Source organism: Barbus barbus, assembly GCF_936440315.1.
Source record: "Barbus barbus genome assembly, chromosome: 37".
Lineage (NCBI taxonomy): Eukaryota > Metazoa > Chordata > Actinopteri > Cypriniformes > Cyprinidae > Barbus > Barbus barbus.
Genome location: NC_136715.1, coordinates 5,369,883 through 5,385,644, shown reverse-complemented (window position 1 = coordinate 5,385,644; position 15,762 = coordinate 5,369,883). Strand labels below are relative to the sequence as shown.

General features: G+C 34.2%; 1 protein-coding gene across 1 annotated transcript in view; it reads left to right on the top strand.

Moving 5' to 3' along the window:
• The window catches only part of LOC306856927 (ephrin type-A receptor 8-like), a gene marked incomplete at both ends in the record, with an annotated part of 76,371 nt that overhangs the window by 31,326 nt on the left and 29,283 nt on the right, over positions 1-15,762 (top strand). The window contains one exon of the mRNA XM_079396483.1: positions 14,079-14,742. Coding sequence (XP_079252609.1) covers positions 14,079-14,742 — 664 coding nt within the window. The remainder of the gene's footprint in view (positions 1-14,078; positions 14,743-15,762) is intronic.

The following is a 15,762-nucleotide window of genomic DNA, read 5'->3' as shown; positions in this document are numbered from 1 at the left end:
GATGAAAATTACAGATCTCACCATTCTTTGTAAGTGGGAAAACTTCAAAACTCGGCAGTGTATCAAATTCTTATTTGCCCCACTGTATATATATATATATATATATATATATATATATATATACACACACAAACACACACGTTTGTTTCTGTGAATTTTGGGGACTTTCCATAGACTTCTATTACTTTTATACTGATAAAACAATATTTTTTTTATCCCCTAACCCTAACCCTAAACCTACCTTTTACAGAAAACCTGTTTGCATTGTTACACTTTCAGATAAACATAATTTACTATTTTTAATCATTTTTTCCCCTCTTGGGGACCACAGGCCGGTCCCCACAATGTCAAAAATGTCAGGTTTTACTATCCTTGTGGGGACATTTGCTCCCCAGAATGTAACATAAACAAGTACACACACACAGACACACACAGTTCTTTTTGGTCCTCGAATCTGATTGGCTGAGAGGAGTGAGATATTCTAGTGATAACAAAACTCCAACTGTTTCACCGTTTGTAATTGTATCACTCCGTTTGCGGTATTTCTCACAGCAAGTGACATGGCAGATGCTCAAATTATTCAAATAATTTTATAAATGATACTGTTTTTGCATCACAGAGTTTTTTTTAGGTGAGAATGTAGTTGTTTAGACTTCAAATACGCAGTTTGTTAATAAAGATAACGTCTATTTGAAAATTTGCTTCTATGTTTTCAGAAATGTGAGCTCCAGGGTGACAGAGGCTGTTCAGTGCTCATGAATCACAGATTGTCTTACTATAGGGAGATGAGAGGGTCTGCATTACCTTCTAATGGAGAAAACGTAACGGTCAACTTGGATCACATGTGCCTTGATAACCAATCTCATTATAGCCTTAATGTCATCGAATTTCAGTCAGAGTTGTGCGGCACTCAATCGACATTTACGAATACTATAGGCCCTGTCCCAGATTGCTACCCTAACCCTCATGGTCTTCCTCTGAGACCACACTTACAGGATGTAATGCTGCTTTGACTGTCAGGTAGAAGTCTGCCGTGGAGCTTGCAGAGTGCGGGGTGCCCATCGAGGATGCACAGCAGCCACAAAGAGGGTGCTCACGATCATCCTTCTGAAAGCTAAAATGACGAATGGGACACCATACGGTCTCGTGGACTTAACGGACATACGCACGCGGCAGCCATTGTAAGTCCGCAAGACTGCAAGAAGTGTGCTATTTGGGACAGGGCCTAAGACGCACCCAACAAATGCACTGAGCAGCACTGTCATCACAAATCACTCTTAACAAGATGAAAGGATAGTACAACAAAGAGCCTATCGCTTTCCTCAGCGGACATTCGAACTAATATTTTATTGTGAATATGAGATTGAGCTGAAGAATGAATGCTGTATCAGATGCCGGTAATCACGATCGTTCAGTCAATCTCTTTCTCATAATACTCTGCTCTACATAATACACTGAGCTTTCATAATAAAATAAGCTTTTACTGAAACAACTTAACGTTCTTTCGTTACTAGTTCTAAAGTGAAGTTTTGGATGGAGGCTTGGGCTCAGCTGTTAAACTGTCAACTTTAAATCTGAATCCGTGGCGGAAGAAAGTAGTTCTGCACAAAAGAGGGGTTTGAAAGACACTCTGTTTTTGTTTCTTATGTGTTTATACACTTGTGCCATTGAACTGTTGTATAAACGCAGTATCACACTTGTAGCTGTGAGATATGGCTGTATATCGGTGTGCTGTGATTACCTATGGCTGAATTACAGTCATGCCGATATACAGCCATATCGCACTGCTACGAGTGTGATATTGCTCATATATAGTATGCAAATAATATTGTATACACTATAAAAAAATATATATATACTATTTTATTATGAAGGAATTTTCTGTATAGATTTTTAAGCAGGTGTTTCATCTGTATTTTGAAGTTTAGATTAGTCATTTCTAAATATTGAATTCATTTCTGATAGTTTTGATACACTGAAAAAACGTCTACTTATCTACCTGGAACAGCGTCGTCTTATTAAGAAGAGCAGGATGTCCTCACTCTCTACTCCCTTCCGTCTGCTCAGGAACACAGGCACTTGAATAAATACTGACATTTCATCGCCTCTGAAGTAGTGAAGGAAAAGCAAAGGTCTTGAGCAAATATTGAAGGTTTGGTGTCAAGAAAATGTGTTTGTACAAGAGCATTATATCAGTGGTCAGTGAAGACATCTGCTCAGAGGAAAATTTGATTGCTCTTTTATAGCACAGGAGACTTACTGGAGTTCTCTGTTTAAAATAATAATTCACCCCGCCAAAAAAATGTGCTTAAAATGCATTCACCCTCAGGCAATCCAAGATGTAGATGAGTTTGTTTCTTCATCAAAACTGATTTGGAGAAATGTAGCATTACTTCACTTACTCACCAATGGATCCCCTGCAGTGAATGGGTGCCGTCAGAATGACAATACAAACAGCTGCTAAACACATCACGATAATCCAAGTATTCCACATGAATCCAACACTTAATGTCTCATGAAGTGAAAAGGTCCGTGTTTCCATCATTAAGATGTTTTAACTTTAAACCAGTGCTTCCTGCTAAAATACAAGTTCTCTATCAATAATACTGCTTTATTCAGGGAATCAGGAGAGAAATATGTACAGATCAAGCACCGTTTAAAAGACAAAACCATTCAAAACAGCTCTAAACAAATATGTTGGTGGATTTTGATGTGAATTTGACATTGAAAACGGGATGGACTTTTTCACTGGAGGAAGCGTTATTTTATAAATCATGGACTTATATTTTGGCCAGTAGTGACAGTTTAATCTTTAAACCCCTTAATGATTTATTTGTTTCTTACAAATGTGTAGATTTTCACTTCACAAGACATTAACTGATGGACTGGAGTGGTGTGGATTACTTGTGGATTATTGTGATGTTTTTATCAGCTGTTTGAACTCTCATTCTGACGGCACCCATTCACTGCAGAGGATCCATTGGTGAGTGATATAATTAATTTTAGTTACAACGTAGAGAAATAAAAACAGTCCGAAATGAGTTGACATGCAATGTGAATATATTGCAGCTTAAATCATTTAATCTTTGCACAAATTTGCTGAGATGTTTGAATTCATAATGAGAGATTTTCGATTGCAGACTTATCTTTGCAAATCTGAGCAATTTATTTTTATTTGCTCATTTGTAGCTTGATGTTTCAGTAAAGTAGTCATTCTTTATGTGTTTGAAACCTTTTACAGTTTCTGTACTCTTGCTGGGTTCATTTTATTAGACTCTAAAGCACTGAACACATGTTAACAGTGGATGACAGAAGGAGATGTTCTTAACCCACATGGCTGTGGATGGAGCATAGCTCCGGCCGACATACTCAATTAACAGACACGTTCCACAAAGGTTAACTCTGTCAAAGACTGTATTCCAATCGGCAGGCAGAGAATTCAATTCAAATCAAGATTTCTCACACTTGAGCGAAGCGGGATTCCAAGATGAAGCTACATGATTGTGTCACTGAAAATACCAACCCAGCATGGCCAGTTTTTCTGTTGCTTTTGTCAAACCAGATTCAAAGTTTTTTTTTTATCCTCTGCTAATCTGAAATTGGATCACCAAGAACTGAGACAAGACTTTTCCCTACCAGTTTTTTTTTTTTTTTTTCAGCAGCATTTATGGCTTTTCACACTATTCTTATCCCTGTCAGGCCATTGTTTCAAACTGGTCATTTTGAAGAGGATCCAAACTGCTTTATGAACTGGGTTATGACTGGTTTAGGGGCAGTTGTGGCCTAATGGATAGAGAGCTGGACTTGTAAACCAAAGGTTGCGGGTTCGAGTCTCAGGTCCGTCAGGAATTGTCGCTGGGGGAGTGAATAACCAGTGCTCTCTCCACCCTCAATACCTCGACTGAGGTGAGACCCTTGAACAAGGCACCAAACCCCCAACTGCTCCCCGGGTGCCGCAGCATTGGCTGCCCACTGGTGTGTGTGTGTGTGTGTGTGTGTGCGTGCACTTGGATTGGTTAAATGCAGAGAACTAATTCTGAGTATGGGTCACCATACTTGACCACACGTTACTTCACTTCACTAAAACTGTAGATCATTTGCAGTGATATCATTTTTTTAAATTTACATTTTCATGTGCACATTGTACACACACACACACACACACACACACACACACACACATATATATATATATATATATATATATATATATGTGTGTGTGTGTATATACACACACTGGCAACCAAAATTTTGAAATAATTATTTGAAAAAATTAATTAATAATTAATAATTTTGAAATAAAATAACTTTTTTTATGTTTTTGATAACAATAACATTTCTTAGTATTGTCAATGTTGAAAACCATGTACATGCCATGGTACTTTTTTCAGGATAGTTTGATGAATGGAAAGTTAATCAAACAGCATTTATTTTTAAGTGGATTAAAAAAATTATGTGATATTTTAAATGTATTTACTGTCACTTTTGATCAGTTTAATTCATGCTTGTTCAATAAAAGGATTGATTGATTTGATTGATGGATGGATTGATCATATTTACCCCAAACCTTTGAATGGTAGGGTATCACAGTTTCCATATAAAAGCAGCAAAAAAAAGATGTTCAACATTGATTAAATAAGAAATTAGTTTGATTATCTTGGACTTTTAGTTTGCTCTCTGTAGTTTCCTGTCTTTCTTTGTTCAGTTATCCCGCCACTCTTTAGTTGTCATGGTAATTCATTTAATCAACTCAGGTGTTCATGGTTACTGCCCTTATTTGTCTTGTATTTAGGTTGCTGCGGTTTGACCTTTCAGTGGTCTGGTATTGTCTGTGTTACACACAGCTGTCTCGCAGTTTGGCGAAAAAAAAAAAAAAAAAAAACACTAAAAATTTTTTGAAGGTGTCCTCATTGTGGAACGACATGAGGTTGAGTAAAGGGTGACAGAATTGTAATTTCTGGGTGAACTGTGCCTTTAAGATAACCAGCCAAACCCTGTCACCTTGGTACTTTTCTGTTTGAGTTATTTGCACTTTATTTTGGGAAAATGCTTATTGCATATTTGTACAGACGAAGTGGGAACAAATGCTGTTTTTTTGTGTATTTTTAGTGACATCTTCCGTGAATGACTCTTGGGGCGTGTTTCAGAATCGCTTTAATTCTCTGTGATGACTGCATGCATGTTTGCAGCTGCTTGTTTTGTGCCGCGCTCACTCCAGGAACAACGGCGCGGATTATGAATGGATGTATTCAGGAGAACCATCTCCCCTGGTTCTGTACTGACGGGTTTGACATGTCCATAAAAATAAACCAAAATAAAAAATGAGACACTTCAATATTTTATTCAAACAAAGATGCTAAAAGTGAGTTAATGAGGGCCCCTGCATGAATAGAAGGAATTTGGGCCTATAGAGACATGTTAGATACAGCTATATCACTCACTAAAACAATTACTTCATTAAAATTAAGTTATTAAAAGCTATCATTAATGTTTCAAATATTCATTTAAATAATTTAGAATTATTGTTGAGTTTCTGATTATTATAATTCAAACATTTACTAATTTAAAATGGAAATAATCTGTCTATTTTCAATAAAGCGGTATTAATTATATACGTTTATAGTCCATGAATATTTCCTGATTACCACAAGGAAATTATATTAATAGAGGTATTTTGGATCAGTAAAACACGAATTAATTAAATTAAATGATTAAAATATCTTTAAAATATTAGTTTAATTGAGAATTATTTTATTATTATAATTGTATGTCTGTACATAATTGTATTTTGTTTTATTATTATATTAATAGTTTGAAATAATGGGTGTTTATATTTTCTGTAAAGCTGTCACGAAGCTGTGAATAATTTATTTATAATCTAGTGTATAATGTAATGTAATTATTTAATGAATAAAAGTTTACATTACGTTATTATATTAATAATATATAATTAAACACATCTAATATATGAATTTAAATATATTGCATTAATTTGTATTAATTATTATTGTTTTGTTTTGTAATTCTTATAATAATATGCTTCAATAAAGCTGTCATTGAATTGTCATTTAATTGAATAAAAGTTTCCCATGATCTGAGAAGCCATGGATCTGGATTGAAATAATAGCCTACCTTTTATATCGATATGGAGATTATGGAGATTAGTTCAGTTTACATTAAAAGTGTCTCTGTTAGATGAAAAATATCTGAGCAGAAGGATTTTCTTTGCGGCTCATTGTATCGTCACTTTGATTCATTTCAATTATTTTCTCTCATTGATCGTCTAATATGAGATGTAGCTAAAACCAAACGCAGACTTTTATCGGAAACCTGATGAAAGAACTAAACGAATTACTCGCAGCCCTCGAGCAAACCTGCAAAGTCTTAGATTTGAACAGACTCTCTAATCTAATCATTAGTGCAAGGACAAATTAAATTTAACCGCTAAAGACTCAAAGTGGGAGGCTGGTTACGGTGTTCACTCGAATCCAACATTTTAATTACCGCATCAGGCTTTTTGTAGTTTCCCCATGGGAAGCGCGGGCCGAGGTGAGGCCAGGGAAGCGAGGAAATCTGCTGCTTTGGAAGATGTACTTGTGAGAAGAGGCCAAGTTCACGGTGGCCGAGCTCAAGGCTCCTCTGAGGTCAGCGTTTTCCCTTTCAATTAGGCCGGTCATGTCCGTAATGTATTCAGAGGAGGAGATCTACCCAAGGCCGGTGGGAGCTGAATGCTAGTGTACTGGCTTTGCTGTGACGGCCTTAAACTTGTGCTTTTCCAACCACTGTTTATAAGTTAGCACGTTTGCCCTTGTTAGCAGTCAAAAGATTTATTAAAACACTTTTTGATAAAAAAGGCATACCTGATTTTAACATTTTCTGCAGAAAACATGCTTGCCTTAGAAAGTGCTGCTAATTAGTTTAAGTTTTTATTAGTTTTTGTAGATTTGTATTTTATTATTTAATTTATTTTTGTTTTAGTTTTCATTATTTTAGTAGTTTTGTTTTACTAACATTTTTGTAGTTTTAGCATTTGATTTCATTTGGTTGTAAATGTGTGATTTTTTTCATCTTTTTTGTTTTGTTTTTGTTTTTTATTTTATTTTTGTTTAACATTTAGTATGCTTTTGTCATTTGATTGTTTTTATTCTCTTATATTGAACTTGTTTTTATTTCATTGTTAGTAGTCATTTTAGTGCTTAAGCACTTATTATTTAACTTATTTTATTTATTTATTGGTTTGTTTGTTTGTTGTTGTTGGTTGCAATCATATTTTTTATTCTATTTTGTTTGCAGGTCTTATTGTGCTTTTTTTTTAAGCTTTAGTAATTTCAGTAATGTGCTTTTGCCATTTTATTATGTTCTTTGTTTTTTTCAGTTTTCATTTTTGTAATTTTAGTACTTCATCTTTTTTTCCCATGTTGGTTGCCAAGGTGTTTGCCAATAACTAATTTTTCCTATTTTTTTTTATTTTTAGATTTAGTGTTTTTTAATCTAATATTTATATTTTATTTTATTTTAACTTTATTTTAATGAACTAAACTACTTTTAATATTGTATTATGATGCCTTCACCACTTGTATCTGTTCTCTAAACACATCCCAGTGCTGTTTTCATGTCCTCCTGTTGTTTATCTCGCCGTATATCATGTAAGTGTTTGTAATAATATCCATAGAGGAGAAAATAGATGTGAGATTAGCCTTGAAGAGTCTCGGGTTAATAACAGAACATCCCGAGGCTCTCCAAAGGCCACAAAACCATAATTTTCCCATAACAACATAATGCTACGTGATGCTATTTTGCTGCTACTACGACTAAGGCCATAAGTGCACAGATGCAGATGTGAAACCTTTCATGCAAAGCAACATGCATTGCAGCAGCATTATTTTAGTATTGTTTATATAGTATTAAAATATATATTAATATAGCTTTTTTTTTATTTTTAGAATTACATTTTTTTTCTATTTTCAGTTTTTTTTTTTTTTTTTTTTTTTAAATTAGCTTATTTATTTATGTATTTATTTATTTATTTTAGTGTTGTCAAATGATTAATCACGATTAATTGCATCCAAAATAAAAGTTTGTGTGTACTGTGTATATTTATTATGTATATATTTTGAAAATATTTCCATGTATTTCCATGTATATATTTTAATTAATATAATTGATATTACATATAAATATTGTAAATGTATAAACATAACATATTTTCTTAAATATATGCATGCATGTGTGTATATATATATATATATATATATATATATATAATACACAGTACAAACACATATATTATGTAAACAAAAACTTTTTATTTTGGATGCAATTAATCGCGATTAATCGTTTGACAGCACTAATTTATTTTGATTTATTTTTTTGATTTAAGTTTTAGTTGTTTTAGCACTTAAACTTAAACTTATTTTATTTCAGTTGGTAGCCAAGGCATTGGACAATTGACCATTTTTATTTATTTTTTATTTTATAAGTAAAATTTTTATATTTATATTTCATTTCAGTGTTATTTAAATTTAAATTTTATGTTTTATTATTGTAATTAATTTTATTTAAAAAATTTTTGCACCAAACTTTACTTTGCAAAAACAAAATTATGCTAAATAAACTGGCAGCTGAGAATGTCAGAACCTTACTGTAAAAAAAATACAGTAGCAACATTTAAAATATTATAGATTTAACTTAAATTTACATTAAAAATAACAGATTTAAACTGACAGCAAAAAGATGTAATAAAAAAACCTCATGTACATTAAAAACATTTATTTCAATTAAAAATAATCTACAAATGTGAGCTGTCACACGGGCTGTTTTGGGAATTTTCGCTGTAAATTATAAAATGAGTCGTTCTTTTTCACTTCCAAAAACTGTACATTTAAGAGTATTTTACTTTTGTATACATGGATGCATTTTAATTCAAGTTGCTAGCTATAAACATTTAGTTTTACCTATTGAACTAATCAGAAACCTAACCACAGAAGATGTCAGTTTACGCTAAAGCAAATATAGCATATTGTTTGTACATCATAATATAGCGACGTTCATTATTGACAGTTTTCCCATAGTTTCCTGAGCTTCATCATCGTTCCATTCTGCTTATCCGGCAGCCCTCCACTTGTAATTAGCAGTGAATGTTCAGAGCTGGCTCGCAGAGCTCCAGAGATGAAAGCCGCGTTGTGTGGCGGCACGTAGTGGCTCCTCCTCGCGAGGCTCTACGCAGTCAATTGGACACAGTTCACAGCACCGCTAGCCTTCAACTCCCTGCTTCACTATTTCATGAGCAGGACCAAAGAGAAGAGCTAATTGCCCACAGACAGCTCTATCAAAATAAGGTCTTCACAGAGGACGGCTGTCCATACACTCTGCTTACGCTGAGGAGAGAAGAGGTGCTTCCCTTTAAGACGGAGTGCTGTTGTTCTTGTGTGTTCATGCTGATGAAAGTTGTATAGCATATTTCATCAGTATTTCTAGAAGTCTTGAGGAACCCAGATTTTAATTATTTATCATCAGTGTTGAGGAAGCTGCTTTATGAGTGGCAAGCTCCTGTATTTATTTCAAGCAGGAACAGAGTTTAGTTGCATGCTGCTGTTTTTGACTGTATATTCTGTGAAGTGGTATATTTTCTTATTAATTCTTATACTGTATTTTCTTATATATTTAATCAAAAAAAAAAAATCAAACAACGATGCAAACATTATATATATATTGCATCATTTTCATATTCTTTACAAAAATATTTAGTTACATGCTAAAACATTTAGTTACATGCTGCTGTTCTTGACTATTATGTACTGTATTTAGTACTATATTTTGTATAGAACTAATTCCTTATTTTAGTTTTTTCCCCTTTAATTTATTTTTTATTAAGTTTAGCCTGTTTTAGTACTTTATATTAAACCTTTTTTTTTTTCATTTGGTAGCCAATTGACAGTTTTCAATTATTTCTATTTTATTTCAGTGTTATTTCAATTTTAATTTTATGTATTAAAATATCATTATTGTATTATTATATTTGTTAGCACCAAACTTTACTTATTTGCAAAAGCAAATATTTGAAATTTATGGGAAATAAACTTGCAGCTGTGGGTGTTTTTCATTTATTTTGTTTTATTTTGTATTTTATTTTAGCAATGATGCAAGCACAATATATATATTGCATCATTTTTATATTTTTTCCTGAAAGTATAAAATATTTTGTTACATGCTACTGTTTTTATTTTTATTTTATTACTGTTTTTATTTTATTTTATTTATATTTATGTTAGTACTATATTTCTAAATTTATTTTATTTTCTTATTTTATTTTATTTTTTGAAATCACTTTTTGATTTTGCATCTTTATCATAATAATAATAAAATATTTGGTAAATATTTCCTGTTGTATATTCTGTATACTACTGTATTGTCTTTTTATTTAGTGTAAATTTAATTGTGAGTTTAATACTATCACCCGAGATTTATTTATTTAATAACCTTTATTGTTTTTGAACCAGAACTATTTTTTTATAAGTTATAGACTTATAATATTTAGCTTTCTTAAATAGCTTCATTGTAGTTAGTTTCAAGTAAGCACTCTTTGCTCTACAAAACAGTATGATTATGATAATAAATTAAAATAATATAAAAAATACAAGTGCAATATCAAGCAGCATAACAGACTGTTTTTTTTGGTAAAATAACTGGATTTTGGATTTTAGTATTTTGAAAATAGCTCATGCTGCTGAAAAGTGTAGTTAAAAATGAGTAGCAACAACTTTAAGTTAGTTATTTTGTAATATTGTTTACCTGTTTATTGGTTTGGTGTTCTGTGACCAATACAGTTGATGGTTGTGGACTGCTTCATTCACATTGATCAGCATTTCCATTTTTTGCTTCAGGCTCATGATATGAATCTTTAAGCTCATTTGCAACTCATAATAAAATATTTATTCATGCCTGATTATTTACATTGCATAAGAAACTGCTTAAACCGCACAAAACCACCCATGAATAACGAGGGATTCTGAACGTTATTAAGGAAATGCAGGCCACATTCATCATGATATTAATCTTATGCACCACAATGCATATGTAAACGTTTTAAAGAAGCTCTCATGCACATTGCTGCGAAAAGTGATATGCTGCTGAAATAATAATGGACTGATTTATAAGAATCTTCACACTGTAAATATGTAAATCCACAAATAAGCGCAACAGCACATTTTGAGCGTGTAGGTTCACCTTTTGTCAGGGACGGATTAACGCACGGGCCTACTGGGCACGTGCCCAGGGCACTGGACCAGAGGGGGGCCCAGCCGAAATACCGCTACTCCCAGAATGCTATTTCAACCCCTCAGATTTTTGAGGCAAGTGGATTTTCAATGCAGCTTCCAAAAGACAAAAAAAAAAAAAAAAATAGCAGAAGAATATTTTTTATATTTAATAAACAATCACACTGGTGTGATTAGATCATTCAGTGCGGCACATCGTCAGCTGCTAAATTAAAATCTGCGTACGCTCAATTTCGCTATCTGGCATGAGCCAGAGACAGCCGCGTTTTTCTACAGCACTGCGCATTATAACCAATCACACATGATTCTGTTGATCTTATGAGTACAATGGCCAATAAGAGGCGTCCAGATGACGCGCTCCCTGAATGAATTCTGCTCTCTGCCGATTTCTCTCATCAGAAACAACAAAGTGCAGAAGTGCATACGATGTAAGCAAGATATTAATTTCACAATGTAAGCAACTTCAGTGATTAATAGGAGTTTTTGAGAGTGCTTTAATTCTGGCTAAGTCAATGATAATGTTCTTTGATAATGTAAATGGAGTGTCTATTTAGAATTAGTGTAGATACAATCCATTGCTATTTGAACTTAAGAAAACACAGTGCTGTGAAAAGATTTTTGCCACCTTCATGTTTTGCATATTTGTCACACATACTGTAAAAATTTCAGATCATCAAACAAATTTTAATATTACACAGAGATAATGCAAGTAAAAACAAAATGCAGTTTTTAAATGATGATTTCATTTATTAAGGGAAAAAAGCTGTCCAAACCTACCTGGCCCTACATGAAAAATTAATTGCTAAATCATGAAATAACTGTGATTAACCACATTATTTTAGAAAGCTGAGTTAAATTTCACTAGCCAAACCCAAGCCTCATTACTGCCAGATCTGATGAATCAAGAAACCACTTAAATAGAACCTGTCTGACGAAGTGATGCATGCTTAAAGACCAACACATCATGCCGAGATCTAAAGAAATTCAAGAACAGATGAGAAACAAAATAGTTGACATGTATCAGTCTGGAAAGGGTTATAAAGCCATTTCTAAGGCTTTGGGACTCCAGCGAACCATGGTCAGAGCCATTATCCACAAATGGAGAAAACTTGGAGCAGTGGTGAACCTTCGCAGGAGTGGCCGGCCTACCAAGATTACTCCAAGAGTGCAAGAACGACTCATCCAGGTCAGGTCATAAAAGAACCCAGAACAACATCTAAAGAACTGCAGGCCTCACTTGCCTCAATTAAGGTCAGTGTTCATGATTCAACAAAAAGAAAGAGACTGGGCAAAAACGGCATCCATGGGAGAGTTCCAAGGCAAAAGCCACTGCTGACCAAAAAGAACACAAAGGCTCGTCTCACATTTGCCAAAAAATATATTGATTATCCCCAAGACTTTTGGGCAAATATTCTGTGGACTGATGAGACAAAAGTTTAACTTTTTGGAAGGTGCGTGTCTCGTTACATCTGACGTAAAACCAACACAGAATTTCATAAGAAGAACATCATACCAACAGTCAAACATGGTGGTGGTAGTGTGATGGTCTGGGGCTGCTTTGCAGCTTCAGGACCTGGACGACTTGCCATAATTGATGGAACCATGAATTCTGCTCTCTATCAGAAAATCTTGAAGGAGAATGTCCGTTTGTGACCTCAAGCTCAAGCGCACCTGGGTTATACAGCAGGACAATGATCCCAAACACACCAGCAAGTCCATCTCTGAATGGCTCAAGAAAAACAAAATTAAAGTTTTGGAGTGGCCAAGTCAAAGTCCAGACTTAAATCTAATTGAGATGCTGTGCCATGACCTTAAATCTTTTCATGCTTGAAAACCCTCCAATGTGGCTGAATTAAAACAATTCTGCAAAGAAGACTGGGACAATCTGCACAGTGATGTGAAAGACTCATTATCGCAAATGTTTGATTGCAGTTGTTGCTGCAAAGGGTGGCACAACTAGTTATTAGATTTAGGGGGCAATTACTTTTTCAGGTTTGGACAGCTTTTTTCCCTTAATAAATTAAATCATTGTTTCAAATCTGCATTTTGTATTTACTCGGGTTATCTTTGTGTACTATTAAAATTTGTTTGATGATCTGAATCATTCAAGTATGACAAATATGCAAAAAATAAAAAAACAGGAAGGGGGCAATAACTTTTTCACATCACTATATATATATATATATATATATATATATATAAAATAAATGTGATACAATAAATTATAAAATATGAATAAATAAATATTATTATTATCTGGTCAGGTGATCTCAACATAGCGACTCCATGTAAAATAAATATTTTCTAATTTTTTCCCAAAATAATTCATTTTAATAATCAAAAAGACATTTTAGTAATGAATTAAAAAAATATAAATAAATAAATGAATTCAAATTCAATTGAATACATGAATACAATCAAATTGGTTACATTTCAAATTTTAATTTTATTTATTAATTTATTTATTTATATGCTATTATATTATACAATAGTCATTGATATGTTATTATACTATACTATTATTGTCAATATTTTGTATTATATATTACTTTGATATTTTCTGTTTTTATTTAAAGTTTTAGTAATTTTGTTTTTTGTTTTTGGCATTATTATTATTATTATTTAAAGTTATTTGAGATCTTAAATTAACAAAAATGGGAAATGTTGCAATGGCAATTAGCTGAAATAAAATACTTTTTAAAAAATCTTTATTTCATGTAAAGTAATGATTTTTTTTAATTTTTATGTAATGTTTTTAGTTTTAGTTAGCGATACCCCTGATTCTCGTTCTGTCTTTGCTAGTGGGATGCGATCAACGAAATGGACGAGTATTTCAGCCCCATCCACACGTACCAGGTGTGCAACGTTATGAGCCCGAGTCAGAACAACTGGCTCCGGACCAACTGGATCCAGCGAGATGGTGCACGGCGGATCTACATCGAGATGAAGTTCACGCTGCGAGACTGCAACAGCATGCCAGGTGTGCTCGGTACCTGCAAGGAGACCTTTAACCTCTATTACTATGAGACAGACCGCGACGTTGGCACCAGCATCTGGGAGAGTCAGTTCTCCAAGATCGACACCATCGCGGCAGATGAGAGTTTCACTAACGTGGACCTGGGGGTGAGGAGACTCAAGCTTAACACTGAGATCCGCGGCGTCGGGCCACTCAGCAAACGCGGCTTCTACTTGGCCTTCCAGGATATAGGAGCCTGCATCGCTATCGTGTCCGTCCGAGTCTATTACAAGCGTTGCACGGGAATGGCTCGCAACCTGGCTGTCTTCACGGACGTTGTCACGGGGGCTGACTCATCCTCGCTGGTGGAGGTCAGAGGTCAGTGTGTGGACCACGCCGAGGAGAGGGACACTCCTAAGATGTACTGCAGCGCTGAGGGCGAGTGGCTCGTTCCTATTGGACGGTGTGTGTGCAGCGCCGGCTTTGAGGAGCATAGAGACAACTGCATTGGTGAGTGACAATATTATTCTGCATGAATTTTGAATACTTCGGACAACTGGATTTTTTACATTACCCAGTCCAGCAAATGATATTCTGGTCACTAGATGCGGCTCTTCTTCAGCTGAAGGCAATTGTTTTTGCCTGTTTTATTATATGCTAGGATATGAGGATGTAGGACGTTGTTGAGGGTTACATGTGTTTGATAATTAGGGATAGAGGTTTGTAAAAATCAGTAGTCTTAGCCTTAATGAGAACCATTAAATTAGATGTAGTCATTAATCATAAATGCTTGATATAATAATTAGGGTAGAGATAAGGAGGCTGAGTAGTTGATAGGTCTCCAACAATATATATATATATATATATATATATATATATATACACACTGCCCTCCAAAAGTATTGGAACAGTAAAGACAAAATGTCTCTGTTGGCTGTGGAGTCAATACATTTACAAATATGATTAAAAGATGAATATGAGTCAAAACTACAGAATGTCACATTTTATTATTGGGTGATTCAACACATAGATGTTTTACCAGATAAGAAGTTCAGCACTTTTAGAGTTTCATCCCTCTATCTGATATGAGCATATCTGATGGCAACTTGAACCTTCAGTTCCTTCCACAGATTTTCTATGGGATTAAGGTTTGGAGACTGGCTAGGCCACTCAAGGACCTTAATGTGCTTCTTCTTGAGCCACTCCTTTGTTGCCTTGGCCGTGTGTTATGGGTCCTTGTCATGCTGGAATACCCATCCACGACCCATTTTCAATGCCCTGGCCCTGACGGTACATGCTCCGTCCATCCTCCCTTTGATGCGGTGCAGTTGTCCTGTCGCCTTAGCAGAAAAACACCCCCAAAGTATAATGTTTCCACCTCCGTGTTTGACGGTGGGGATGGTGTTCTTGGTGTTCTTTTTATTTTTTTATTTTTGTTTTGCTGTTCTGCTGTAAAGAGGATGATACTCAATTTAAAATGTTAATAATATTATTTTTATGATATGTTTATTATTAAATAGTAAAGTATTA